Source organism: Tiliqua scincoides, chromosome 5 (assembly GCF_035046505.1).
Source record: "Tiliqua scincoides isolate rTilSci1 chromosome 5, rTilSci1.hap2, whole genome shotgun sequence".
Taxonomy (NCBI): domain Eukaryota; kingdom Metazoa; phylum Chordata; class Lepidosauria; order Squamata; family Scincidae; genus Tiliqua; species Tiliqua scincoides.
The window spans coordinates 61,976,403-62,002,809 of NC_089825.1; the positions used below are offsets into that span (position 1 = coordinate 61,976,403).

Genomic DNA, 26,407 nt, shown 5'->3' on the forward strand with positions numbered 1-26,407 from the left:
AGACATTACCAACTGGCCTTGAGCAACCAAACAAGCACCTCATCAAAGGATTCCTTGAATTTCATGGTTAAACTTTCTTTTGGGGGTCTTACATTAATTACCAAAACTTCCAAAGTTAAAAATAGGATATTTTTTTCTCTTAGAATTCCTGCTTTTAACACTCCTTAGGGCGGATCCTGCTTTCAGATCTCCTGGCACCATTTTTTGTTTATTTTTATTTTGTTACTTTTGTTTAAAGAGCTTGGAACATAACATCCAAAACCATCAGCTTCTTTCATTTCTGGTGAAATGTTTTTGGCAAGTTTTATTGGTCATAAGAACATAAGAACATAAGAACAGCCCCACTGGATCAGGCCATAGGCCCATCAAGTCCAGCTTCCTGTATCTCACAGCGGCCCACCAAATGCCCCAGGGAGCACACCAGATAACAAGAGACCTCATCCTAGTGCCCTCCCTTGCATCTGGCATTCTGACACAGCCCATTTCTAAAAATCAGGAGATTGCACATACGCATCATGGCTTGTAACCCATAATGCATTTTTTCTCCAGAAACTTGTCCAATCCCCTTTTAAAGGCATCCAGGCCAGACGCCATCACCACATCCTGTGGCAAGGAGTTCCTCAGACCAACCACATGCTGAGTAAAGAAATATTTTCTTTTGTCTGTTCTAACTCTCCCAACACTCAATTTTAGTGGATGTCCCCTGGTTCTGGTGTTATGTGAGAGTGTAAAGAGCATCTCTCTATACACTCTGTCCATCCCCTGCATAATTTTGTATGTCTCAATCATGTCCCCCCTCAGGTGTCTCTTTTCTAGGCTGAAGAGGCCCAAACGCCATAGCCTTTCCTCATAAGGAAGGTGCCCCAGCCCAGTAACCATCTTAGTTGCTCTCTTTTGCACCTTTTCCATTTCCACTATGTCTTTTTTGAGATGCAGAGACCAGAACTGGACACAATACTCCAGGTGTGGCCTTACCATCGATTTGTACAACGGCATTATAATATTAGCCGTTTTGTTCTCAATACCTTTTCTAATGATCCCAAGCATAGAATTGGCCTTCTTTACTGCCGCTGCACACTGGGTTGACACTTTCATCGAACTGTCCACCACCACCGCAAGATCTCTCTCCTGACCTGTCACAGACAGCTCAGAACCCATCAGCCTATATCTAAAGTTTTGATGTTTTGCCCCAATGTGCATGACCTTACATGCACATGATCATTCTGCCAATCTGCAGAGATCCTTCTGGAGCTCCTCACAATCACTTCAGGTCTTCACCACTCAGAAAAGTTTGGTGTCATCTGCAAACTTAGCCACCTCACTGCTCAACCCTATCTCCAGGTCATTTATGAAGAGGTTGAAAAACACCGGTCCCTCCCTCACCATCCAGATGGCCAACCGCTTCTCTGGTGGGTTTCCTGCTTCTAACATATTTGAAGAAGCTTTTATTATTCCCCTTAATGTTGCTGGCCATGCGTTCCTCATAGTCTCGCTTGGCCTCCCATATAACCTTCTTACATTTCTTTTGCCACAATTTATGTTCCTTTCTATTATCCTCATTAGGGCAAGACTTCCATTTATGGAAGGAAGCTTCCTTGCCTTTTACAGCCTCTCTAACTTGGCTCGTTAGCCATGCGGACACCCTCCTAGATTTAGTGGAACCCTTCTTTCTTTGTGGTATACACCTTTGCTGGGCCTCTATTACTGCTGTTTTAAGCAGCCTCCATGCACTCTGGAGAGATTGGACTCTTTTTACCTTCCCTTTCAACCTCCTTCTAACCAGCCTCCTCATTTGAGGGAAGTCCGCTCGTTGGAAGTCAAGGGTTTTTGTGAGAGATTTTATTGGTCATGTTCAGAATCTGACTAGCTAACATGGAGGAGTTTTAGCTTTCAGGGTAGAACAATAGAGTTTTGCATGTTGAAGATCCAAGACTCAGTCCTGAAGAGTTGTTGCCAAACAGAAGAAGCCAAGCAGAAGAAGCAGTGCTAGACCACTGGTGTAGCTCAGGATATGGAAATTCCTTCTGAAAAAGGTAGGGCTTTTTCATTGCCTTTAATTTCTCCTATACAGGTGTGCATTGTTTAACAACAGCATATAAGCCAGTGGTCAAAGCACAACAAAGAGGCTCTTAATGAAGCAATCAGGTTTCCCATAAGCTCCAGCAGAGTATCTGTTTACATAACAAAGAGGCTCTTAATGCAAAGAAGAGGCAATTGGTCTCTAGTAGCCTGAGCAGCCAAGGAATGTCTGGCAGGGAGTGTCTGTTTACACAACAAAGACACTAGATTGGGCTGAAGGTTCATTTAAAGACCTAATCTTGTAACAACAGGGATCCAAGAACATGCCCCTGTTGTTAAGTGGTGCACACCTGTACTATCAGCTTCTTTCACTTGCTGAAACTTTCTGGAGTTCTTTGTTCTGCTGATATATTTTAGCAGAGTCCTTAAGGTGGTCTGCATTGAATAGGCTGGACTGTGAACTTTGAGGGACTGAGGAGGGTAATTGTGCTTTGCAGCAGGAAGTAGAGAAGTGCCCCCTGTATTCATGGGGGTTTTGTTCCCCCATGCAGTTAAGTGAAACCATGGATACAGGTGAACGCCTCCCCACTAGCCTCTGGAGGCAAAGGTAACTCCTCTCCCCTCGTCTCTATAGGGTGAGCCCAGCAGAGGCCTCTCATGTCTGTCCACAGCAGTGAAAAAAACAAACTGTGAAACTTGAAGTGACTTTTAAAAATGTCTTATAAGGTATTGGGAGGTCCAGGGAAGCAGGGTCTTCATACGTACCAGAAAAAGATCTGGTCCCAAACAGGACCAGGTAGCAGCTGGAGTAAAGTTTTCCTTTAACTTATCTCTCTCAGCCGGCCGAGAGATAAGTTAATGTGCTGGCACACATTATTCAGTAGCTGCTGCACCAGTAGCCCTGTGTCCTGTGCGCTGGCGTGGGATAGGACTGGATTGTAACTTTTCCTAACATGAATCACTTGAAATCTCCCCCTGGGAGAGTATTTTCCCCCCTACAAATTAACTGAACATTTTCAAAAGATGCACCAAATTATTACTCCCATGTGCAATTCAAAGTAAAGCGACAGAAACTTCTCTTTTGAGTTAAGCAGCAAACAATTTTCCGCCATATAATGATTACCATGATATACGGTCCACGGATGTTAATCAGTGAGCTGTGGATGCTGAAGTTAAACAAGCTCCTACATAAACACTGTAGATAATGACTTTGAAATTATTGGCATGAAGTCAGACACAGCTTGATTGGAACAGCCTGGCATATAATTATCTGGCACAGCAACTCAAATACACTCTTGGAGGCCAAATCTCAGTTGTAGCAAAAGAAACATCCACCGTTTTCCAAAGGAGAAAGACTTGGCTCATATTATTTTACCTAGAAGGCCTGACCATGTTTCCCTGTTCCATGCCTATCCACTAAGTTTTCCTGATTCTTACAAGAGCCTATTTGTCAATTACCAAATTTTATTGAGGGCCAGAAAATTTGTTACCTCTTTGCAGATATTTGTCCATTCAGCACAGCATTAATCACCAAATTAGTTGATAATTTTAAGAGATACATGAGTGGTATTTCTTGTGCTGGTGAACAACTGATGCAATGGCATTTTACAGTGACTACCTGCCGTATGTTATAGTTGTTTTTTAATAGAAGTACTCGCAGTGACCTTTCGTTACTGCAAACAGACTAATATACATGATATACTACATTTTTCCACCTCTCTGTGTCATGCATTATTAGAGATGGGACTGTAGCTCAGTGGAAGAGCTCACATGTTGTATATGGAAAATTCCAGGCTCAGTCTCTGCTCTGGCATCTCTAGATAGGACTGACAAGATCATTGGCTGAAACCTTGGAGAGCTGCTGTCAGATCAGATGACAGTACTGGAGATGGATTCATTGACTGATTCAGTTTAAGGGAATTTCCTGTTTTCCCATGAAGAAAATCCTTCTCTGGGACTCAAGAACTGAGTAATTCTCTCCCACTCACTATACAGGAAGTACTGCAGGGTGTTAACACCTGAGGTCTTGTAAACAAAGAAATTGTTCTTATTATGAATTGATTATGGCACAGTCTTGCTTTAGGGAGATCAGGGAGATGGGATTTGGGGCTAAGAAAGACACAGGCAGACCAATGTGTTAGAATTAGGTTACTGCTAATTCCTACATGAAGTGGAGTGAGGTGTACTGGAGTAGTGGGAAGCAGGACGCTCACCCCTTCCCCGCATGGGCAGTCCCCCCCCATCACCCCCATTCTCCTAAGTTGTTGAACCTGCTGGAGCTTCAAGTTAAGAAGTAACCCCAGCCAGGAGAAAAATGGAGGCAGCTATTCCATCCTTAGGGATGGACCTCAACAAGTGGGAAACCCTGGCCTCTGAGCGGCCCACTTGGAGGCAGGCTGTGCAGCATGGCCTTTCCCAGTTTGAAGAGACACTTTGCCAACAGTCTGAGGCTAAGAGGCAAAGAAGGAAGGCCCATAGCCAGGGAGACAGACCAGGGACAGACTGCACTTGCTCCCGGTGTGGAAGGGATTGTCACTCCCGGATTGGCCTTTTCAGCCACACTAGACGCTGTGCCAGAACCACCTTTCAGAGCGCGATACCATAGTCTTTCGAGACTGAAGGTTGCCAATACAAATATTTCAGGCAGAGATGCTCAAGCAAGTGAAGCGTTTAGCACCTGACTCCTGGCTGCATGCCTTAAAATGCCACCATTACCCCTTCTTTTGTTACTTGGCCAATCTGTCAAATTCCAACCTGATCAGAACAAAACAACAAATTATTAAGGAGAAAACAATCTTGAAAGGCAAGGGAAGCTATTTCTCAAGACAGGAGATGAAATCAACACTACTGATTAGGGCTGCAATTCTGTGCTTTGTTTCTTCATTAAAGGGATTTATCCATGCAGAACTAATGCCTGTTGTGTTCAGACAAAAAGATGATAGCATATTAAACAAAGGCTGTAATCCTATGCATATTTACTACGGATAAGTCTAAGAGAACATACAGCCCAATCTATGGGCACTGCACGCTGGCAGAACTAGTGTTTCACCAGTGCTGACAGGCAAACGGCATTCATAAAAGCACTCTTGGCAGTGTGCGAACTAGTGTGTTGCTGGACTACCAATGGGAGGACTGGATTGCTGGCCATCTGGCAGAGCAGTGCAGGAGGGTGGAACTGGGTGGGGAGGGGGCAAAACTGGGTGACAAGGGGTGGGTAACGGGGGCAGGGAGGCTGTGGGAGGGGGTGACCCAGCATACAAACACACACAATGTGTTCTAGGTCATATTCTCACAGGTCATGGAGAGCAACAGTAACAGTCCACTCCTGTGTTTCCCAGCACACGCTACTGCTGCATCCCATGTGGCTGAGAAGCAGTGCCGGGGTTACTCGGGGTAAGGGAGCTTACACTACTGAGCAGGAGCAGATTCGAGGAGACCCATGTCAAGTCTCCTGGGCCAGGAGGGGGATTAGGATATGGCAGCAGGGCCTGCTGCTATCTCTGCCCCCCTCCTGCCCTGCTCCCTCCCCCCACCCTCCTCCTGCACCAGAATGCCTTCTCCCTGCCCAGACTTACCGTTCCGCCGCCTGGTGCTCACTTGAAGCTCCGGCGATGGTTCCCCATCCTCCCCCCAGCACTGGCTCAGCGTAGACACTGTGCACTGGTGCACGGCTGGTGCAACCTGAACAGGATCGGGTCCTAAGTCTCCAAAGGCCAGGTCAATGGCTCACATGAATTGAGCATGTAGCCTGCCTAGAACATGACCCAGAATCCTCTGCAACAAGCAAGAGATCCTCAACATCTGTTGTGAAAGGGTTCCCTGGATGTAGAAAAAGATCGCCAATTTGCAAAAAGAAATGACCCTATTTCTCCAGTGGACAGGAGGCAAAGGTTAATCTCAAGCTATCTGAGGGCTGTTGATGGCCTCCTGCCTTGATACTAGATTTCAACCCCATTTTTCAGGGGCTGACAATCTTGTGACATCTCCAAGGTCAGCCTTGGAAACCTTAGGCTTCTCGATTCCTGGTCTGGTAATCTTAACATACAAACATTGCAAACCAGTCTTGTAATCTGTACCAAAGGCCATCACTTACACTATCTTGTCACACTATAGTCTGAAATTTAAATATGATAAAATGTAGCTTTTTTCTAAAAACTCCACAGGCATTGCTTAATATGATAAAGGAACAGTCAAATCCCACATTAAGTCCGTGCGTGTTGATGAAGCCAGTCCAAAAGGATACATACTATATCCTGTGGGGGAGTTTCAGACTCTGAAGGTCTCCTCTAAGTAAGCTTATATTTATTCCTTTCCATGAGGGTAAGCCCTCACCACTGGAATGGTCCAATTTGGACCTGTGCCAGCGACTTTGCTGGTACAAATCCAAGTGGACCTGGGAAGGTGGATCGAGGTTGGAAAGGGGGATAGGATACCAGCGACAGGACTACTGCTGATACTGCCCCCTTCCTGGTTTCAACCCGCCCTCCTCTCCACCTAGATCTCAGTCCCATTCCTCACCCTCCCCACCTCCCTTCTACACCCTTAATTGACCTACCACCACTGGGGGACATAGATGGGTTGCTGGTGTGTGGACCCAGTTGCTTGCTACTTGTGGTGGTCGCCAGGCCATGTGGAATGGCATGTTGCACTTTGCAATAGCTGTAAAGGTCTTATGGTGTCAGAACACTCGTTCTAGCAGCATAAGGCCCTAATAGGATTGGGCCAGAAATCATTTAAATGAGGAAGTGCCTAATAAGTAGTTGATAGCATTGTGTTGTTTTTCTTAGATCAGCTAGGAAAGAGTGGTGTAAGCTTCAGCTCCTGCATGACTTATGACTGTACTCAAGGACTGCCTTTCTAACCATCCATTTTATTCCTCTATACAAAACTGTTACAGCATTATGTTTAATAACATCCTCTGCAAAAATACATGTTTGTTTCTTGGAAACACATTATTAGATTTATAATGAAACAAGTTAAAATGGTTCTTCATTTCCTGGGTGAAATGTGCATGGAATTTGTTCTAAGCCTCTTCCACGCATCTCTGAATGCTGCTGTGGGGGTGAGCCCGGGGGGAAGGGAAGGAGGTTGGACTGTGGGGGGGAATGATGAATACTATTGTGCAAACCAAACATCTAATTTTACTGGGAGAGGAGTTTGCTGCATTCTTGCAGGTGTCATTTGGCAAGTCTGTGATCCATCTAATACATTTTGTAACTATAGCCACATATCATAAATAGAAATATTTGGTACACAGGATGCTGCCAGAAATTTGCTTAGACCAATGTTCCATCTAGTTCAGAATCACGTACATTTACTGCAACAGTCCTCCAGGGTTTTGGATGGGGGTCTTTTCCAGCCTCTCCTGAAAACAGCAGAGATTGAACCTGGAATTTTCTGCATACAAACTAGATGCTCTACCACAGAGTACGGCACCCCATCTGAAATGGTCATGGCTATATAATTAGAATGCACTCATTACAAATTACAGTTTAACAAAATCAGGGATCTGCTGTCAGGGGTGCGGGTTGGTACTCCTCAAGGAGTGGTATCTGTGGCAGTGTAACCCCTGGCCCCCCTTAGTCACACCACTGGATTTATGCACAAGCAAGGGAAATGTGCACACAAAATTTTCTCTGCAGCAATTCCACCCCCGAGGAGTCAGTAAGCTGCTTTTAAAGCTGAACAAGGGATTGCGTCCTCAGGAAGAAGAGCTGCAGCAGGGGAAAACCTCTCTTACTGGCATGTAAATTATGTGTTTGCATTGTAATCTTTATTATCCTTATAAACATACATCCCAAGTGCTCACAGTTGGCAAAAAAATCTGGCTTCTTTGCCAAGGCAGAGATCTGAAAAAACAAAACAAAAAACTTAAATATGAAGTGGGTCCTTGGAAAGCCAATGAAAGTTAAAAAAAAAAAAAAAAGCATCTTTACAGTTAAAATTAGTTCCCAACATTTCTGTCCTGCTTTAGTGTGATTAAGGGACAGAACTCTGGACAGGACTATGTATGGAGATAGGAAAGGCCAGAACCTCAATAGGAGATGCCCACTATTAGAGAAGCCCACCATTAAGTGGTGGAAGGTCATCAGGGATGGTCAGTTGATTTAGTCTTCCTGCTTAACAATGTACCCACTTACCCTCAGTGTAGGTGAATGGTGACCATGGAAGTGAATGGGGGACAAGTGAAAGGGTGGAGGAGTGGTGGAATAGAACATCTCCTTTCCGCCACACTTATTTCTCCCCCTTTCCAATCCAGGGAGCAAGAGGAGCAGGGGCTGGTGCATCACCTGATAAGGGATGCAGCATGTGTTCACACTGCCTCATGAACTGAGAAGGCTTGGGCCAAGCCTAAGGAGGGCTGTACCCTCTGAGCTCCTTAGAGAAGAATAGGATGGAAATGTAGTGGAAAAAAGGAACGGTTGTGTGCGTGCTGAAAGAACAGCAGCCACTGAGTGAGTGTGTGCCTGCGGTGAGATTTGAACTAGAGACTTTTAAAGCCACAGCTCACATGCAAGCATTGCGCAAGGAAGGAATGGAGTACATAACTCAGAACGAGAGTTGTGCGGATATGGTGGAAACATGTTCCAAGTCAAACCGTATGGAAGAAAAAGGTTACCAAAACATTCATACATCCTTTCTGTAGCATTTGACAACTGACAAAAAAAAAAAAAAATTCCATAATGGATTTTCAATGCGCAAGTAGAAATATCTTCTTCTTTCCCCATGCTGTTGAAACCTTACATGGGTTACACTGAAGTCAGCTCAGTATAATGTACTACCCATGCCCCATTAACTCTTGGACATCTTCTTATTTCTCGGTCATAAATCCCAGCACCTTGCATTACAAACTGCCGTAAAATTCACAGATAAAAGATAATTTATGCCCAGTGTACAGAGCCTAATGTTTCTGCACTCTCGAGAAGCACAGTGGCAGAAAATGAGAAAGTATGTATGTGAAACTTCAAGCCATTCATTCTGGCCACAGTGAGCAATGATAAACATGGCTCTGCAGGGACTCATTGTCTTCAAAGGAGGTTTAGCCTAATGGTAATTGACATCAGTGGAATTGTGAATGTAAAAGGGTACAGATTATTACGTAAGGCGTCTTGCTCATAAAGAACAATTCTGCCTTATTAATGATACATTTTTATCAGAATATTACTGAAATTATTATTTAGCAAAGCTGTTATCACATAATTCTGCTTTTTTAAATTTTTAACCTAAGTGGCTGAGTGCACTGAGAATTCTGTCAGAGAAAATGTCCCCTGCTGAAGTTTTAAAATGGAATGTCATTGGTATAAGCAAATTGCTTTTTCTGAATTTCCTTCCTTGTGCAGTAGAAGAGAAATAGTGGGAAACCCCCTGCCCCCTGCCACCCATTAAGGAGACTTGCAACAGAACATTTCAGGATGATTTCGGAGGGCTGATTCAAAGGGGTTCTCTGGACAAGCAGTTCATCGCAAGGTACAACTGTTCCTAGACTGTTCCATTTTACACAGTAGGTGAGGAGTGGATTGACTGAATGCTCCAACCCCACCATATTTATACTCCCTGTACTTTCAAAAAGTACCCCCAAGTACCCCCTGGGGGCTGGGGATAAGAATAGGCCCTCAGTTTGGCTGTACTTGTCATAAGAGGCGACTAAACAGCCACCGGGTAGATGGGACTCGTTAGCCTGGGAAGGCAACTCATCTGAGAGAAGGAAAACTCTGATCCCAAACCTCCACTGCCTTGTGGCTACATTCAGTTATGGAAAAGGCTTCAGGAGTCAACCTCGAGGCAAAATTCGGAGCCGGAGTCCCTGAGGCAGTTCATGGCTGAACACAGTCATGTTCTGGCAACTCCTGCGACGCCGCTGGAACCAACCACATTGGCTTCTGCCTTTCCATTGGACCATTTCAGCAACGTGGAGAGGGGGGGGGATTTGCTGCATGGGTAACAGCCTATCCTCCATATCTACTTTACCCAGGCTTTGCGCACTGGAGAGGACACTTTGTTCCAGAACCACCATTCAGAGCGCAATACCACAGTCTTCTGAGACTGAAGGAGGCCAACAACAACTTTCAAAAAAACAAACAAAAAACATATACTGTGGACAAGGGTTCTAATCTAGCCTTCTCCCTGATGTACAGTTCTATATTTATGGTTTTCTTTTGGGGTGAGGTAAGAAACCATGTGATTTCCAACCTGCAATCTGAAAAGGTGCTGCCTGATAACTGTTTTATCACATTATAAGCAATATGTCTAGAGCAGTGTTTCTCAAACTGTGGGTCAGGAACCATTAGATGGGTCCTCATTTATTTCAGGTGGGTCCTCATTTATTTCAATATTTTATTTTTAATATATTAGACTTGATGCTACCAGTTGGTATGTGACTGCATTTGGGGAAATGTGACAGATCTGTACTTTGAACAGGCTACTATGTATATGCTTTTAAAATGATAGTCAATGGAACTTACTCCTGGGTAAGAGTAGGATTGCAGCCTAGGATTGATAAAAATTTTCCTGCTAAATGATGTCACTTCCAGTCACAACATCACTTTCAGTGGGTCCTGACTGATTCTCATTCTAAAAAGTGGGCCCTGGTGCTAAAAGTTTGAGAACCACTAGTCTAGAGAACCTCAAATGATTAGGCTGATGACACAACTGTATTATAACAGATTTCACATGTGGGAAGTCACTTGTTGGTATGAGCCTCTATGTCAAAATTGTGTTTTGTGTGCACATAAATTATATCATAAATAAGGCCCAAACCAGACATGCAGCTATCCTATGAGAAAATACATCTGTGAGTCATATCTGTGAGTTTCAACAGACAAAGCATTTGCGACCACACATTCACTGCAAACCAGGGCTTTCTTTTGGGCAAAGGCTGTGCAGGTCCCTCTTCTGGCATTGCCAGTCATCCTTTGACAGACTTCCTGTGCCCACATATATCCCAGCAGCACCTGAGGGATTGGGAGCTTCCCACTGAGGGTTTGCCCTTCTGATGGCAGCAATGTCCTTCTGTTGCTAGTGACAGCAGGTTTCACATGCTGTTAATTTTCTGCACCAGTGCGCACAGGGTTGACCCACTTCCACAGCAGCAAGCTCCTGGCCACTCCTTGGGGCTTACAGATAAACAGGCAAAGGATCATGCCCAAAAGCAGGCACCCCTTCACCTACCCCCTTTCACACCCACACTCACACAAAGAGACAAAGATATTTCAATGTCATCCTCCCCTGAATCACTCTCATTTGTGCCTCTCTGCTAAATGACTTGGGCTGCAATCCTAAAAACACCTTTCTGGGAGTAAGCCCCCTTGAAATAATGGAACTTACTTCTGAGTGGGCACTGATAAGGTCATATAAACAATGGCACTTTCCTCCATCTCTCCCCAGTCGGAAGAGGATCAAAGCGCTGATGAGAGAGTGCTCTATTGGCTGTCTTCTTCCCCCACCGATCCCAACCTGATACAGTAAAAGATTAAGCAGAAGTCCCATATGCTTTCTTCCCTGCAAAGAAAACTGTCCTCACAAAAGCTTCCCTAAGCTTCCCTCCTCTCAACAAATAGGGAACAATTTGCATTGGGATGGCATGACTCCTGTTCATGATGTTCAGATGTTTGAAAGGGAGTAATAAACATACTGGCTTTGATGACTGACTGGGATTGCAAAACAGGGGAATTGTCAAGCACAACCCATGGCTGGCAGACTATTCAAGCTTGGAAGGTTATAGGTTGCACAGGCCTGATCTATAGCCACACTTCTTCCTATATTGCCTACGCATCGACCTGCTTTTAAATTGTCTTCCAGATAGCAGCCCACTTACCACTACTTTGCTGTCAGAAGCCCCCTTTTGTCACTGATATATTTGCATCACAATCGCACAAATTGTGACTCACACAACTTGAGACACATACCACAACATAGTTTCTACAGTGCCAGGCAGGCAGCAACATTTTTTTTAGCCTTTGGTGGGCTGGTAAACTGTGTTTAGCTAGGTAGGTGTGGACGCAATCCTAACCAACTTCCTAGCACCAAGTTAAACGCAATGCAGCTCCAAGGTAAGGCGACAAACATTCCCTTACCTAGAGGAGGCCTGCCACCCAACTGCAAGATGAGCACATGCCCCATTGGCAGACCTGTGTCAATGTGGGAAAGTGAGTTAAGATTTGGGCCTGTATGCCTCTTGCTCTTCCACAGCAACATATGTTGACACTGTTGTTCTCTCTTGCAACTGTCATTTAGACTAGTTGCCAATTTCAATCAATAAATGATATCCAGTCACACTTTTGTGGTTCATTCCATAAATAACGAGGGTCAGAAGCACTTTTTTTTCCTTCTAAAAAGCGCAAGGATAATTATGAGGAACAAAAGAAAAGATGGCCATGATACTACCTTGAAGGCTCCTTATCAGCACATTTCAAAACATATTAAAGTAAATGAGTAACTTTCAGCTAGACAAAGTAGGCACCTGGCATTGTGAAGTTAAACAGCAGTACACAGAGCACAATTATTAATAATGAGGCAGTGCGAATTGGCAAAATTGTTAGTGGTTTCATTATTGCTTCAAATGATCTCTGCACAAACTTTAACTCTGCTATTTCAAAAACCATTTAGATGCTTTAGTGCAACCATATAATGAAAGCAAACATCTAATGTACTGAACTGGGCATTTCCAAGTTGTCGAAATGCTTCACCAGGTTCTCACCGTTCTTTCCCAAAGTCATCTAAAATTAATTTACAGTATCAGTCAGCATACAAGCCGGTTACATGTAAACGACTCTCTAATTTCAAACAGCCTCAGAATTATCCTCCAGACCTTCATTTATACATTAAAAAATGTTTCTAGTTTTTCAGCTATGCGTATAATGATAACACAGGTTTGTTGTTGTAATGATAAATGAGTTTCTCTGTACAGCATCTCTCCTAGACCTTGAGGGTCTCATAAGTTAATAGAACAGATTTTACTTCTAGATTTCAGTATTTTATCCTGGTCATTTCTTGTATGGTGACAGGGGCAAAGGGACAAAGTGGATAACATTCCTCAGGGATGGGACAGAGGCAGCCAGTTTTTTTCCATTATATAATCAATGGATTTTTGCCAATGGGAGAAAACAAGGGTATTGCAACATGCCTCAAAAATGTGTTTAACACAGGGTACAATCCTAACCCACTTTCCAGCACCAACATCGGGGCAATGCAGCTCTGAGTAAGGGAACAAGCATTCCTTTACTTTGAGGAGGCCACCCAACTGCAGGATGCAGCACACGTCCCATTGGCACAGCTATGCCAGTGCTGGAAAGTTGGTTAGGATTTGGGCCACAGTGATACTAAGCCTTTTTGACCGGTGTGTCACTGCTACAAGCAGTCCACAGTACAAGACAATGCCAATCTAGTGCACATTACTGAACATTCCTCATGGGGCTTTGAAGCAATTTTTACTACCCAGATATGGAAGTAGCAGAATGCAGGAAAAGCAAGCAAGGAAGAAGACCTGACTGTAATACTGCTAGGGACAGGAGTAGCACCAGGAAAAAAAAAAAACAGAAACATAGTGCTGTCATAGAAGGGGCAACACATATGTAGAGGGCGGGGTGGGTGGGTGGGAGGACTGGACTTTGTCCCACATACTTGATTTCTGAATAAAAAAAGTATTGCTACATGTCATATCAATGCTCCGAGCCTCATCATAAAAGGAAGCAGGTCCACAGAGAATAGCTTTATATTCTAGAAAAATGAAATTTCATTCAAGTTACCATAGGGGTTTCTGTGGTGAGGAACTTGGGGGAGGAGGGGGGGAGAATGCATACTTCCCTCTGACAGTATCTGTCTAGCTTCCAGTTTCTATCCTATGCAAAGTGTGTTCCAAACTTCCACGCCCTGTGCCACTTATGATTAAACTAGATTTGAATCTGTGTAAATAAGTCACCTATGGTATTTGAGAACCTTATCCTTCCCCCACTTCGCACAGATGCAGACATGCCACTGGATCATGTGCTTATCCTACAGGAGGGCAGTCTCCGAGATCTCCAGATAAGCCTCCAGCACTGGAATGAGTCTACTTTGACCTGTGTCAGCAATTCTGTTGGGGTAAGTCTGAGTGGACCTGGGAAGGTGGATCAAGGTGCGAAGGTGGACCTGGACACGAGATGAATTGAAGTGGAACTGCAAAGGTGAAACTGAAGCCTGGAAGGGGGATAAGATCTCTATGGTGCCACAATATCACCCCTTTTCAGTCTTTGTTCCTCCCCCATTCTGCCCTCTCGTGTCTCCCTCCTGCCCCCTGAACTGAATTACTGGTTCCAGGCTGATGGTGGACTGATGAAGCCACCAGAATGCTAGCTCTGGCCATATAAGGGCACCATAGAATTGGGCTGTAAGAAAACTTAATCAAAAAAGAAACTGTGATTGGCCTTAGCCTTTGATTTTAGATTAAGGAGTGCATGGGAAAGGCTGCATAATGCAATATGGACCCAATCCAGCCAGAGTTAAAGGTTTTTTATGTAACTGGTTTCAGCAGAAAAATTAAACATGTGCTTATATCCACTTGCACTGAAATGAATGGAATTTAAGATACCTTGACTTTAGCAGGATCATGCCCTTTCCCTTTTATTTCTCAATCAATAACTACATTGTAAACCTCAACAGAAACAATGTTTGCTGCATTTGAACATACATATTGATTTTCCAAATGTAACAGTCGTAACTCCTACTTGAAGGCAACTTTTTTTTTTGCAAGTTAAAAGATTTATCATAAACATACTGAGTTTATACTGCAAAGCCATAAAAACACATCCATACATAAAACAGATTCAGAAATCATACAAACAATGCTGCACACACAGGAAAGCAAAAAATTTTTAATTGTACCTGCTGCACAGGATCAGACCTTTAACGGTCTGACAAAATTGTGCTTCATTTTACTTACTGGTTGAAGGAGGTAGATCAGGGAACATTCCTGAATGACGATGATGGGAAAAGGGGTTATCTTAGTGGCATGGAAGAGCGTCTCCACAGATGCCATGATTTGGTCAAAGCGACCTCCAAGTCCACCCAAAGTCACAATCATGTCAATCTAAAAGAAATACAAACAGCCAATTATGAAAAGGCAGCAGAATTTTAGGGTGTGATTGGCAAAGACAAGAAAGCATCTCTCCTGTTTTTATGCCATCAAATTAAAATAAGAACAACAGGTGGAAATACAGAAATTAAGCGTTAAGATGCTGTTGAAGAGCTTACCCAATGATAAGCCATTTATCACTTGATTATCGAGATAAGGCATTTACAGCCCAATCCTATCCACACTTTCCTGGGAGTAAGCCCCATTGATTCTAATGGGACTTACTTCTGAGTAGACATGCATAGGATAGGGCTGTTAATGATTTGATTAACTATATATACAGTTAATATATATTATAGTAAAATTTGAGAGAGAGAGAGAGAGTTTTATATATTTTGCAGCTGAGAGAATATTTGGGAGATGAATAGAAACCTGCAGAAAGAATTGCCAGATTAACCTAAATTATCACCTCCCAAGATTTCTTGTATTTGCAGTAAATAGTGTTCTCTCTCTCCCTCCCCCCTACACACATCTGTACAGTGTTAGCATGACTAAAGAGTTGAGGCCAGGATGGGTTAGCATATATTGTAGCAAATTTTATTCTCATGGGTGGGGGAATGAGGAAGAGGAAACAGTTACATAAGAACATAAGAACATAAGAACAGCCCCACTGGATCAGGCCATAGGCCCATCTAGTCCAGCTTCCTGTATCTCACAGCGGCCCACCAAATGCCCCAGGGAGCACACCAGATAACAAGAGACCTCATCCTGGTGCTCTCCCCTACATCTGGCATTCTGACTTAACCCATTCCTAAAATCAGGAGGTTGCGCATACACATCATCGCTTGTACCCCATAATGGATTTTTCCTCCAGAAACTCGTCCAATCCCCTTTTAAAGGCGTCTAGGCTAGACGCCAGCACCACATCCTGTGGCAAGGAGTTCCACAGACCGACCACGCGCTGAGTAAAGAAATATTTTCTTTTGTCTGTCCTAACCCGCCCAACACTCAATTTTAGTGAATGTCCCCTGGTTCTGGTATTATGTGAGAGTGTAAAGAGCATCTCCCTATCCACTCTGTCCATCCCCTGCATAATTTTGTATGTCTCAATCATGTCCCCCCTCAGGCGTCTCTTTTCTAGGCTGAAGAGGCCCAAACGCCGTAGCCTTTCCTCATAAGGAAGGTGCCCCAGCCCCGTAATCATCTTAGTCGCTCTCTTTTGCACCTTTTCCATTTCCACTATGTCTTTTTTGAGATGCGGCGACCAGAACTGGACACAATACTCCAGGTGTGGCCTTACCATCGATTTGTACAATGGCATTATAATACTAACCGTTTTGTTCTCAATACCCTTCCTAATGATCCCAAGCATAGAATTGGCCTTCTTCACTGCCACCGCACATTGGGTCGACACTTTCATCGACCTGTCCACCACCACCCCAAGATCTCTCTCCTGATCTGTCACAGACAGCTCAGAACCCATCAGCCTATATCTAAAGTTTTGATTTTTTGCCCCAATGTGCATGACTTTACACTTACTGACATTGAAGCGCATCTGCCATTTTGCTGCCCATTCTGCCAGTCTGGAGAGATCCTTCTGGAGCTCCTCACAAACACTTCTGGTCTTTACCACTCGGAAAAGTTTGGTGTCGTCTGCAAACTTAGCCACTTCACTGCTCAACCCTGTCTCCAGGTCATTTATGAAGAGGTTGAAAAGCACCGGTCCCAGGACAGATCCTTGGGGCACACCGCTTTTCACCTCTCTCCATTGTGAAAATTGCCCATTGACACCCACTCTCTGCTTCCTGGCCTCCAACCAGTTCTCAATCCACGAGAGGACCTGTCCTCTAATTCCCTGACTGTGGAGTTTTTTCAGTAGCCTTTGGTGAGGGACCGTGTCAAACGCCTTCTGAAAGTCCAGATATATAACGTCCACGGGTTCTCCCGCATCCACATGCCTGTTGACCTTTTCAAAGAATTCTATAAGGTTCGTGAGGCAAGACTTACCCTTACAGAAGCCATGCTGACTCTCCCTCAGCAAGGCCTGTTCGTCTATGTGTTTTGAGATCCTATCTTTGATAAGGCATTCCACCATCTTACCCGGTATGGATGTTAGGCTGACTGGCCTATAGTTTCCCGGGTCCCCCCTCTTTCCCTTTTTAAAAATAGGCGTGACATTTGCTATCCTCCAATCTTCTGGCACTGTGGCCGTTTTGAGGGACAAGTTGCATACCTTAGTCAAGAGATCTGCAACTTCATTCTTCAATTCCTTAATAACCCTTGGGTGTATGCCATCAGGGCCCGGTGACTTATTGATCTTTAATTTATCAATGAGATCTGAAACATCTTCTCTTTTAACCTCTATCTGACTTAACTCCTCGGTTAGGAGGGGCCGTTCGGGTAGCGGTATCTGCCCGAGGTCTTCTGCCGTGAAGACAGATGCAAAGAACTCATTTAATTTCTCTGCCATCTCTAAGTCTCCTTTTATCTCCCCTTTCCCTCCCTCACCATCCAGAGGGCCAACCGCTTCTCTGGCGGGTTTCCTGCTTCTAACATATTTGAAGAAGCTTTTATTATTCCCCTTAATGTTGCTGGCCATGCGTTCCTCATAGTCTCGCTTGGCCTCCCCTATCACCTTCTTACATTTCTTTTGCCACAGTTTATGTTCCTTTTTATTCTCTTCATTAGGGCAAGACTTCCATTTACGGAAGGAAGCTTCCTTGCCCTTCACAGCCTCTCTAACTTGGCTGGTTAGCCATGCGGGCACTCTCCTGGATTTAGTGGAACCCTTCTTTCTTTGCGGTATACACCTCTGCTGGGCCTCTATTACTGTTGTTTTAAGCAGCCTCCATGCATTCTGGAGAGACTGGACTCTTTTTACCCTCCCTTTCAACCTCTTTCTAACCAGCCTCCTCATTTGAGGGAAGTCCGCCCGTTGGAAGTCAAGGGTTTTTGTTAGAGATTTGCCTGGTATTCTTCCCCCAACGTGCACGTCAAAACGGATCGCAGCATGATCACTGTTCCCCAATGGCTCAGTAACGTTTACATCTCTAACCAGGTCCTGCGTACCGCACAAAATTAAATCCAGAGTCACCTGTCCTCTGGTGGGCTCCGTGACTAGCTGATCTAAGCCACAGTCATTCAGCACGTCAAGAAATCCGGTTTCCTTATCGTGACCAGAACACAAATTGACCCAGTCAATATGAGGATAATTGAAGTCCCCCATGATTACAACCCTGTCCTTCCTTGTCACCTCCCTGATCTGTTTCCTCATTTCAAGGTCCCCATCAGATTTCTGGTCTGGAGGACGATAGCACGCCCCCAGTATTACATCGCTGCACAAGCCTGGTAATTTAACCCACAGAGATTCTACGGTGGAGTCGGACCCACCTTCAATCTCTAGTCCCCCACTTAACAGTGTCCTTGCATGAACTCATTACCTTTCTTCCATATAGATATATGGTTGCCACTTTCTTCTATTGGAAAAAATAAAGCACTTCACATGGAGATACCACTGCAGCAAAGATATCTCCATGTGATACCGCACTTCACCTCAACCACTGGGTGGCCTGTCACAGATACTGCAGATATTGCTACAATGTGTCTCTGCGCATCCTTGCAATAACCAAGCACTTGTTCACCTTAGCCATCACAATGATGGCTATGTACCAGTAACATTATAGTGCCCACCTGAGAAATGGAGGTGGGTTGGTTACGTCTGTAACGAGCACTAATCATGGGGAACAAAAGCTGATAATACATCATCATAATTGCACAGCTTTAAAGTTCTGTTTCCTACTGGGACTAATGGAAGGGACAATTAGTTTTAAAACAGTTTTTAAGCTTGTTAAACAACATGCCTCTATGCTAATTGGCGCAGTAGACATTTCTCATTCTTGTGTGGATAGCTTAATAATGAAGAAGGTATTAGCTGGCAATTAGAGAAATATGTATTGATGTAGCAGGTGGAAAAGACACAGGGGACAGCAAAGTAAAAGAATGATGTATGCGAAAAGGGGCCGCTACCTGTGTGCTTTTAATAAGCTCGATCACACTTATTAGCAGGCGCTAAACGCAAATTAGGAATCACAGTGAACACCCATCAGATGCCATGTACTTTCATCTGCTTTCATTTCTGCTACGCTATCCAAGTGTGCTCATTTCTGCTAGGTTATCCTATTTTGTAGTCACAAAAGTGGCTGTACAGTTAAGGTGTACAGTTATGGTGCCTTTATAACAAAAGGTATGTGCAAGTGAACAGGCTGACCTTACACCTGCTTAATCTAGTTTGGGTACCATGTTGTGGGGAGGGGGCTGGGGCAAAGCCCTGTGTTTGGCCCCCAAATGGTTTGCTGGAGCCTTGTTCCCCTGATGACTGGGTGGAAAGGCAGCAACGGTCTGAGTACTTTGGATGGTCATACCTGATGTGACCATCTTTCTCCATAACAATGCAATATGCCAGTCCCATTGCTGTGCCATAGCCTTGTTATGTTGAAACAAACACATTGCACTGCATTGTTATTAAGATAGTGGGGGTCACCACAAAATGCTCTGGATTTTGTTTGTGTATTGTGCTGCCATCCAGGTTCTCAACTGAGCTGAGTATCTGGGACTGGATTGTGGGCCAACCGAGTGTCCTGCCTCCAGCCAGTAACCACCTAGCCCTGAGGTTTTCAAACTCTCAGGGAGTTTGAAGACTGCAGTAAGTCTTTGCAGGGAAGGGGAGGGGAGGGGAGGCAGCAGGGGTAGGGGGAAGGTAGCGATGCGATCCCCAGAATCGCGTCGCTAAGGGGGGCTGAAGGGACTGGGATGTACTCACCAGTCCCTGCAGGAGCCTGTCGGGGGTGCAGGGAGCCCTGCGTGAGTGTCTGCAGGACTCCCCAGCCTTCCAAAAGTGAAAGTGGAGCGATCACACGCTCCACTTCCGGTTTTGCGGAGGTGGGCCGTGATTGCTCCACTTTCACTTTTCAAACAGACACTCACACAGGGCTCCCTGAACCCCAGGAAGGCTGCTGCAGGGACTGTGAGTGCATCCCAGTCCCTGCAGCCCCCTTAGTGACGTGATCCTGGGGATCGCGTTGCTGCCTTCCCCCTGCCTCTTAAAGGGGCAGAGGCCAGGGCTGTCAGGCTGGGGTGTTGCAATGCCCCAGTTTGAATAGCTCTGACCTAGCCAATCCCTGACAAAGCCCCTGGCATTACCTCCTCAAAGTCCATTGCCCCATACCCTTTTCTTTAGCCCAGCCAACTTCCAGGAATGAAGCGAAGATAGGTGAAAACAGTCTATAGTGGTGCAGTTGGCAAGATAAGGAGGGTGAAAGTTCATTTCCCCTCAGCTGCACACATCTTTTGTGGTAAAAATGAAATCCCCAATCCCTGCTTCATATGCAAATGGGACAGGCAGGTGAACAACAAATGAGGCTGCTCCCATCACATCAAGTTTAGTCCTACACATAGGCTTATGTATGCCACTCCCTTCCAAGAAGATAAAATGTTTTGAATCAAGTCAGGCCACTTCCATTCAGTTACAGATCTTTTCCATCCAAGGGCACTTTGGGTTCGCATTTTGTTTTGCTTGCCCTGACTAATTTCAGTATCTGTTCAATAACGCGAGTGACCACACTGTATTGACTGCCACAAAAGCCTCTCCTTATTTTTGTTTGGGCATTCTTATTTGTAGTCAAGTTCTCAAGAGACAGAGGGCTTTTCAATGCACCACATAACTATATTTTTATCCCGCCTTTCCCCCATGGGCACAGGTGCTCAAGGTGGCTAACAGAAAATATTCACAATAAAGCAATGCAATAGAAAAATAAAATTACCCATAAAACTACCAGTCAAGGAGCATCAAGACAACATTAGTTCTCTATCAATAAGAACATGGTATCAGTAAAAACTGCAGCAATAAAAGCAGTCGAACAACAAAGTACTATAAAATACTTTACAGCATTAACAGCCACCAGAGAGTAAAAAAAAAAAAGATAAAATGATGAAGTGGCTGCAGAAATGTTACAACATGGTAAAAAATAGTAAACAGTCAATTTGTAAAAAAGTAAAACAGTAAACGTAGCTACAAAGGTGGGAATATACAGTGGGTGACAACCACCATCAAGACAAAAATGCCAACCAAAAAAAGAAAAGCTTTAAGCCCATGCTAGAACAACTCCAGGGAGGGGGTAGTTCTCAAAAGTTCCAGACAGAAAAAGTTCCATAGCTATGGTGTTACCACTGAAAAGGCCCTACTTTGGGTTGCCACCCCCTAATCACCACCGGGGGGGGGCAATCTGGCCCTGGCATGAACACTGAAGTCTGCCAACACTGCCAGGCAGGAGCACTCCAAGGTTAACACAGGCAAAGAGACTGCTGGGCAGCAAGGCGGGTGGTATACTGACAGAGTCCCTATCATGTCTCATCCACCCAGCATGACATGGAGTAAACCCAGCAAACTGCTGAAAAGGGTACCTGGTTTGGGGAATGACATCACAATAGACTTTGTGATTCCACCTCCTTGCCATTGTTGCTGTGGCTTCTGCTGCACCAGAAAAACCCAGCAGACCCTCTAACCCTGCTGGGAGAGGCTAACCCCTTCCATGCCATCTAACCAGATCTCCATGCCACATGCCAATTCAGTGCCCTCCTCCAGAATGAAATCCAAAATCAGGCAGGTCTTGGTAAAAGCGTTTAAAAGCGGTAGCTTTAGGTTAGATGTACACTACCAGAATCACAAGTAGTTCTGGGGATGGGGGAAAGGTCAGAAAGACGGGTAGTCTTTCCCCTAGAACAACTGAACAAATACACAAGCAAGCAGAAAGGATGAAGCCACCTTTTCCCACTGCCACAGTGTCCCGCAGTTTCATCAGTGCAATTTGCATGCAATGTCTCCTTTAATTGCTTCACACATGTGAAATAATGCAATGTTTTTAATTGCTGTCTGTTTTGGCTGTACAGCTGCAAGATCTCCCACAATGCTCTTGGCTTTCAATTTCCTAGTAAATTGGTATGCATAATAACAGAGAGAGCACATTATTGGCTTACAGCTATGCCTGCCTGACTCTCTCTGGGAACAAAAGCTTTCAGAGGATAGGTGTTACTTTGTCACCATATCCAAGATAGCCCTCAATCAATTTCATTGCCACCTCACTGATTCCATTAATCTTTACATGATATTGTTCCAGGTCACTTGCCACTTCACAGAGGATTTCTCTCCCCTCTTCATGTCTACTTACATTTTTATGATGGTATTTTTCTTACCTAAATTGTCTTTATTGGACGATGGGGGAGGATTTAATTTGTTAGGACAGCAGCAACAAAATACAGTAGTGGGCTGTGCTGTTCTTTACAAACAGTGTGGTGTGCAATGAAACTCTAGGCTAAAGAGTGACTTCAAGGCTAGATCCTCCAGATTGGGCACTAGCATATCTATTAATAGCTTCCTTGCAGCTAATGTGTGTGCGTGTGAATAACCCACTGTGCCTCGGTTTCTACTTCTAATAAAACTCAAAGCTAGCTTTGGATAATGAGACAACTGAGGCATCAAACAAAAACAGACAACATGCAGACTTGCAGGGAAATAAAAATAAGTTTCCCCTTGCACCAAATCAACAATGAAAACAGGTCTAATTTTAAGACAAGCTGCAGTTTTGAAACATCCATCGTGATTGGCTGTGAAAGTTCCAACTTAACTGATTGAAATAAATCTTTGCTAGCTATTGGCTCAGTTGCTGCTAGGGTGTTCATGAACATTCACAAACATCCCAACTTTTCAGAAGTTTTTCCAGAAAAAAACACCTGAGGGATTGGGGATCCGGTTGTGGGTTAGAAAAGGCACAACAGAGAAGGGAGTAAGAAACATTATAATGGTACTGGCTAACTGCTAGACTATGTGAAATAATGTAGTGCCTGTATTTAAATTATGCTTTTTTAAGTATCTGTGTTTTAGCTGCTGGTTTCTGTTTTTAACGGCTGGGATAGAGTTCCTCAGTGTTTGTCCCCTCCCGTACCACTTCACACAGTCCACCTATTGAAAATACTATCGATAATGTCATCACCAGTTACTTCTCAGTTAGGAGGCTAGACACAACACAACGCAACAAAGAGCCATGGAGTGGACAGAAGGGCTTTTTAGAGCATGCAAAAAGTGCACGCTGGAGCTCTGACCACTGAGTCAAGTCTCCTACCGCTGTTTGTCATTCTGAGCTACTGGTCTCACCAATGCCTGGTATTCACAGACATCAGGGGACTGAGGGTCCAGCAAGTACCACCAGACACCACCTCAAAACCTTTGGTGTTACGAGTACGACCGGTTGAGAAACACTGGGCTGAGAGATTTTTATTTATTCATTTTTATGATGTTTTATTGTAAATTCTGATTTTATGTTTTGTTTGTAAACTGCTTTGAATTTTAATGAAAAGCAGGATATTATCATTATTAAGAACACTTATATACCTCTTTTCAACAAGAATGGTTCACAAAGCGGTTTACATAATAAATCAAATCAATAAATGGTTCCCTGTCCTCAAAGAGCTCACCATCTTTAAAAACAAACAAAAAACAGAATTGACAATAGCAACAGCCGCTGGGAAAGACTACCTGCTGGGGTGCAGCGGGACAGTTGCTCTCCCCCTGCTAAATATAAGAGGACACCACGTTAAAAGGTGCCTCTTTGCCCAGGATATTCATGTATGAAAGCGGTATGTGAATGATGTGTAGGAGCAGTCTATATGAGTAGGAGACAGTGAAAGAATGAAGAGAGGAAGTACTCTCTCTCTCTCTCTCTCTCTCTCTCTCTCTCTCTCTCACACACACACACACACACACACACACACACACACAGACCCCACTCCATAAATTGATACAAGTTTCTACTTGAAAGATATAATTACTCAATATGACAGAGGGGCTGCAAGAATTAAGCCTAAAATAATTCACTCTCAGAGGCTTTCAAACAACAAGAAGGTATGAGGGCAGCAAAACTAAGGACTAGAGGTGGGGCAGTGGCGTAGCTAAGGGGGTTCAGGAGATAGCAATTGCACTGGGCAACAAGCTTAGGGGGGCAACAACCTGAGCTTGACACTAGTGGCCAAAACTGTGAAAACCTTGATATTTTTGAATAATATCATCATGTCATATACCATTCAATGTGAAATTTAATGCAGAATACAATGAAACAGAGTCAAAATCTCTATCCTATCAAAAGTCATAGCCAAATAACCAGTAAATAAAAACACAACTGTAACAAAAACTGGATTTTCTTAACTCAAAACTGACCAATGAGATTGATTGTTTCGAGAGCCAATTAAGGGCCCAATCCTATCTACATTTCCACCACTGGTGCAGCCGCAATGCAACCCCAAGGTAAGGAAACAAACATTCCCTTATCTTGAGGAGGCCTCTGGACTGCCTCCCCACCACAGGATGCAGTACATACCCCATAGGCACAGCTGCACTGGCACTGCAAAACTGGATAGGATTGGGCCCTAAGTGTTATTATGATACAGCAGGGAACCAATAAGGTGTTAATATGGGGGAGAGGCAGCAGAGAAAGTGGGTAGTGAACTGCTGGGGCGGGGAGGAGGTAGATTTTCCCCCATTTTCACTTTTTTCAAGCCAGGTGTGATGTCACTTCTGGGACATCATTTTGAGCTCATCACCGGGCTACGCAATCATTAGCTATGCCACTGAGATGGGGAAATTGTTCAAAGCAGGATGCTCAAAAATGTAAGCACCTTTGCCCAAATAAAAACAGGCTCAATTCAAGGCAGGCACAACCTCCCTCCAAACTCTTCTGATTCACACGGGGGCTCACAGCCCATCTCAAATGATAGCTTTGCACAGCCCAGAATATGGCACCTGGGAATCACCATCCAGTTTTGCAAGTATCTCTTGCTAGTGCTTAAAAAAAAAAAAAAGGATACTTTTCAAATACTCTCAAAGAATGCTCTAAAAAAAAAAAAAACAAATCCAGAGATTTTTGAGATGGATGTTCTCATTTGTACTGATGCCTTCTATTAGGCAATCTAAATCAAGACACTTCTTTTCTTTATTGCCATACTTCATTTTAAATTTGTGGTTTTTTTTTTCTTTTTTCTTTTTTGCAAAGATTGATTTGAAGTTCTACTATGTTATTTTTTCTCAGCATAGTTACCTGAAAATCTAATTTTAACCTGGGATACAGCTGAATCGTCCCTGTAATGCCACTGGCCTTTTCTCCCGAATGCTCTAAATTTGGTCTAACCTGGCTTTTATCTGTCAAGTAACACACTGCAAAGGCCTATCAACCTTTATGCCCATTGAAAAAGGAATGAAAAGAACACCCAGTCCTGTGCCCTAAAAAGAGTAAAGGAACAAAAAAGAAAATTGACTACTCCCTAGGACAAACTTTAATGGAGGCAATTAAAATTTTTCCCTTCAAGTTTCAGAGGCCCTGCCTTATGCCTGCACTGTGGCTTGAACTGAATAATGAAATCCTCTAGTCTGACAATTTGACACTGTTAATCTACTGCAGAATGATTGCTGCAAGGAAGCAGACAGGATAAAATCAGAAATGACGGTAAGGGAAAGCAAGTGGAAGCAACAGTCTCAGACCTGACTCTTCACATGTATCTCCACAAAATAGTGGGAGTTCCTTGAAAGCACCAAAGAGGTGTGCTTACAGAAGTGGCAGGGTTCAAATCCCTGCTTAGCCAGGAAGGTTCCTGGCTCTCCCTGGTTCCAGTCGCTCTCCCTCATCTACCTCACAGGGTTGTTGTGAAGACAAAAGAAGGGGAGGAACTACATACACTACCCTGAGCTCCATGGAGGAAGAAGGGTAGTGTAAAAAAGTGAAAAACAAAATAATATTTCCTGCCTTCAATCTGCCCCTGAAGTTCTCAGCCAGGCTCTGATACCAGAAGTGACTGCTGCTGAGAGCATGAGGAGTAGAGTGGGGGGGGGGATAAGGGCCTGCAGGGATCCCCCCTAAGGGGTCCCCCTTAGACCTTTGAGCAGTGGCGTCACTAGGATTCGTGTCACCAGGTGCGGGAGGCCTGTACGTCACCCCAAGCAGTGGGTGGGGCAACACCCCAGGTGGTGGGCATGGTGATGTACCATCGCCCCACCCCCAATGGTTTTTTGGCTGTACCTTTTGATAGAACACAAATATTTCAATGTGGTTTGTTTCACTGCATTCTGCATGAAATTATGCATTGATTGATATATAACATGATGGTATTATTCCTCCAAACTCTGATTTTAGTGATTTTGAAAACTTGTAGAGTCTCTCTCTCTCACACACACACACATACACACCCCTGTCAACTTACTAACACCTTATTGCAGCAGTTCTCAAACTTTTAGCACTGGGA

General features: G+C 44.2%; 1 protein-coding gene across 7 annotated transcripts in view; it reads right to left on the bottom strand.

Moving 5' to 3' along the window:
- Positions 1 to 26,407, bottom strand: part of TPK1 (thiamin pyrophosphokinase 1) — a 321,965-nt gene that overhangs the window by 85,896 nt on the left and 209,662 nt on the right. For all 7 annotated transcript variants that reach the window (XM_066627433.1, XM_066627430.1, XM_066627431.1 and 4 more), the window contains one exon: positions 14,936 to 15,082. In XM_066627433.1, the coding sequence (XP_066483530.1) occupies positions 14,936 to 15,082 (147 nt within the window). The remainder of the gene's footprint in view (positions 1 to 14,935; positions 15,083 to 26,407) is intronic.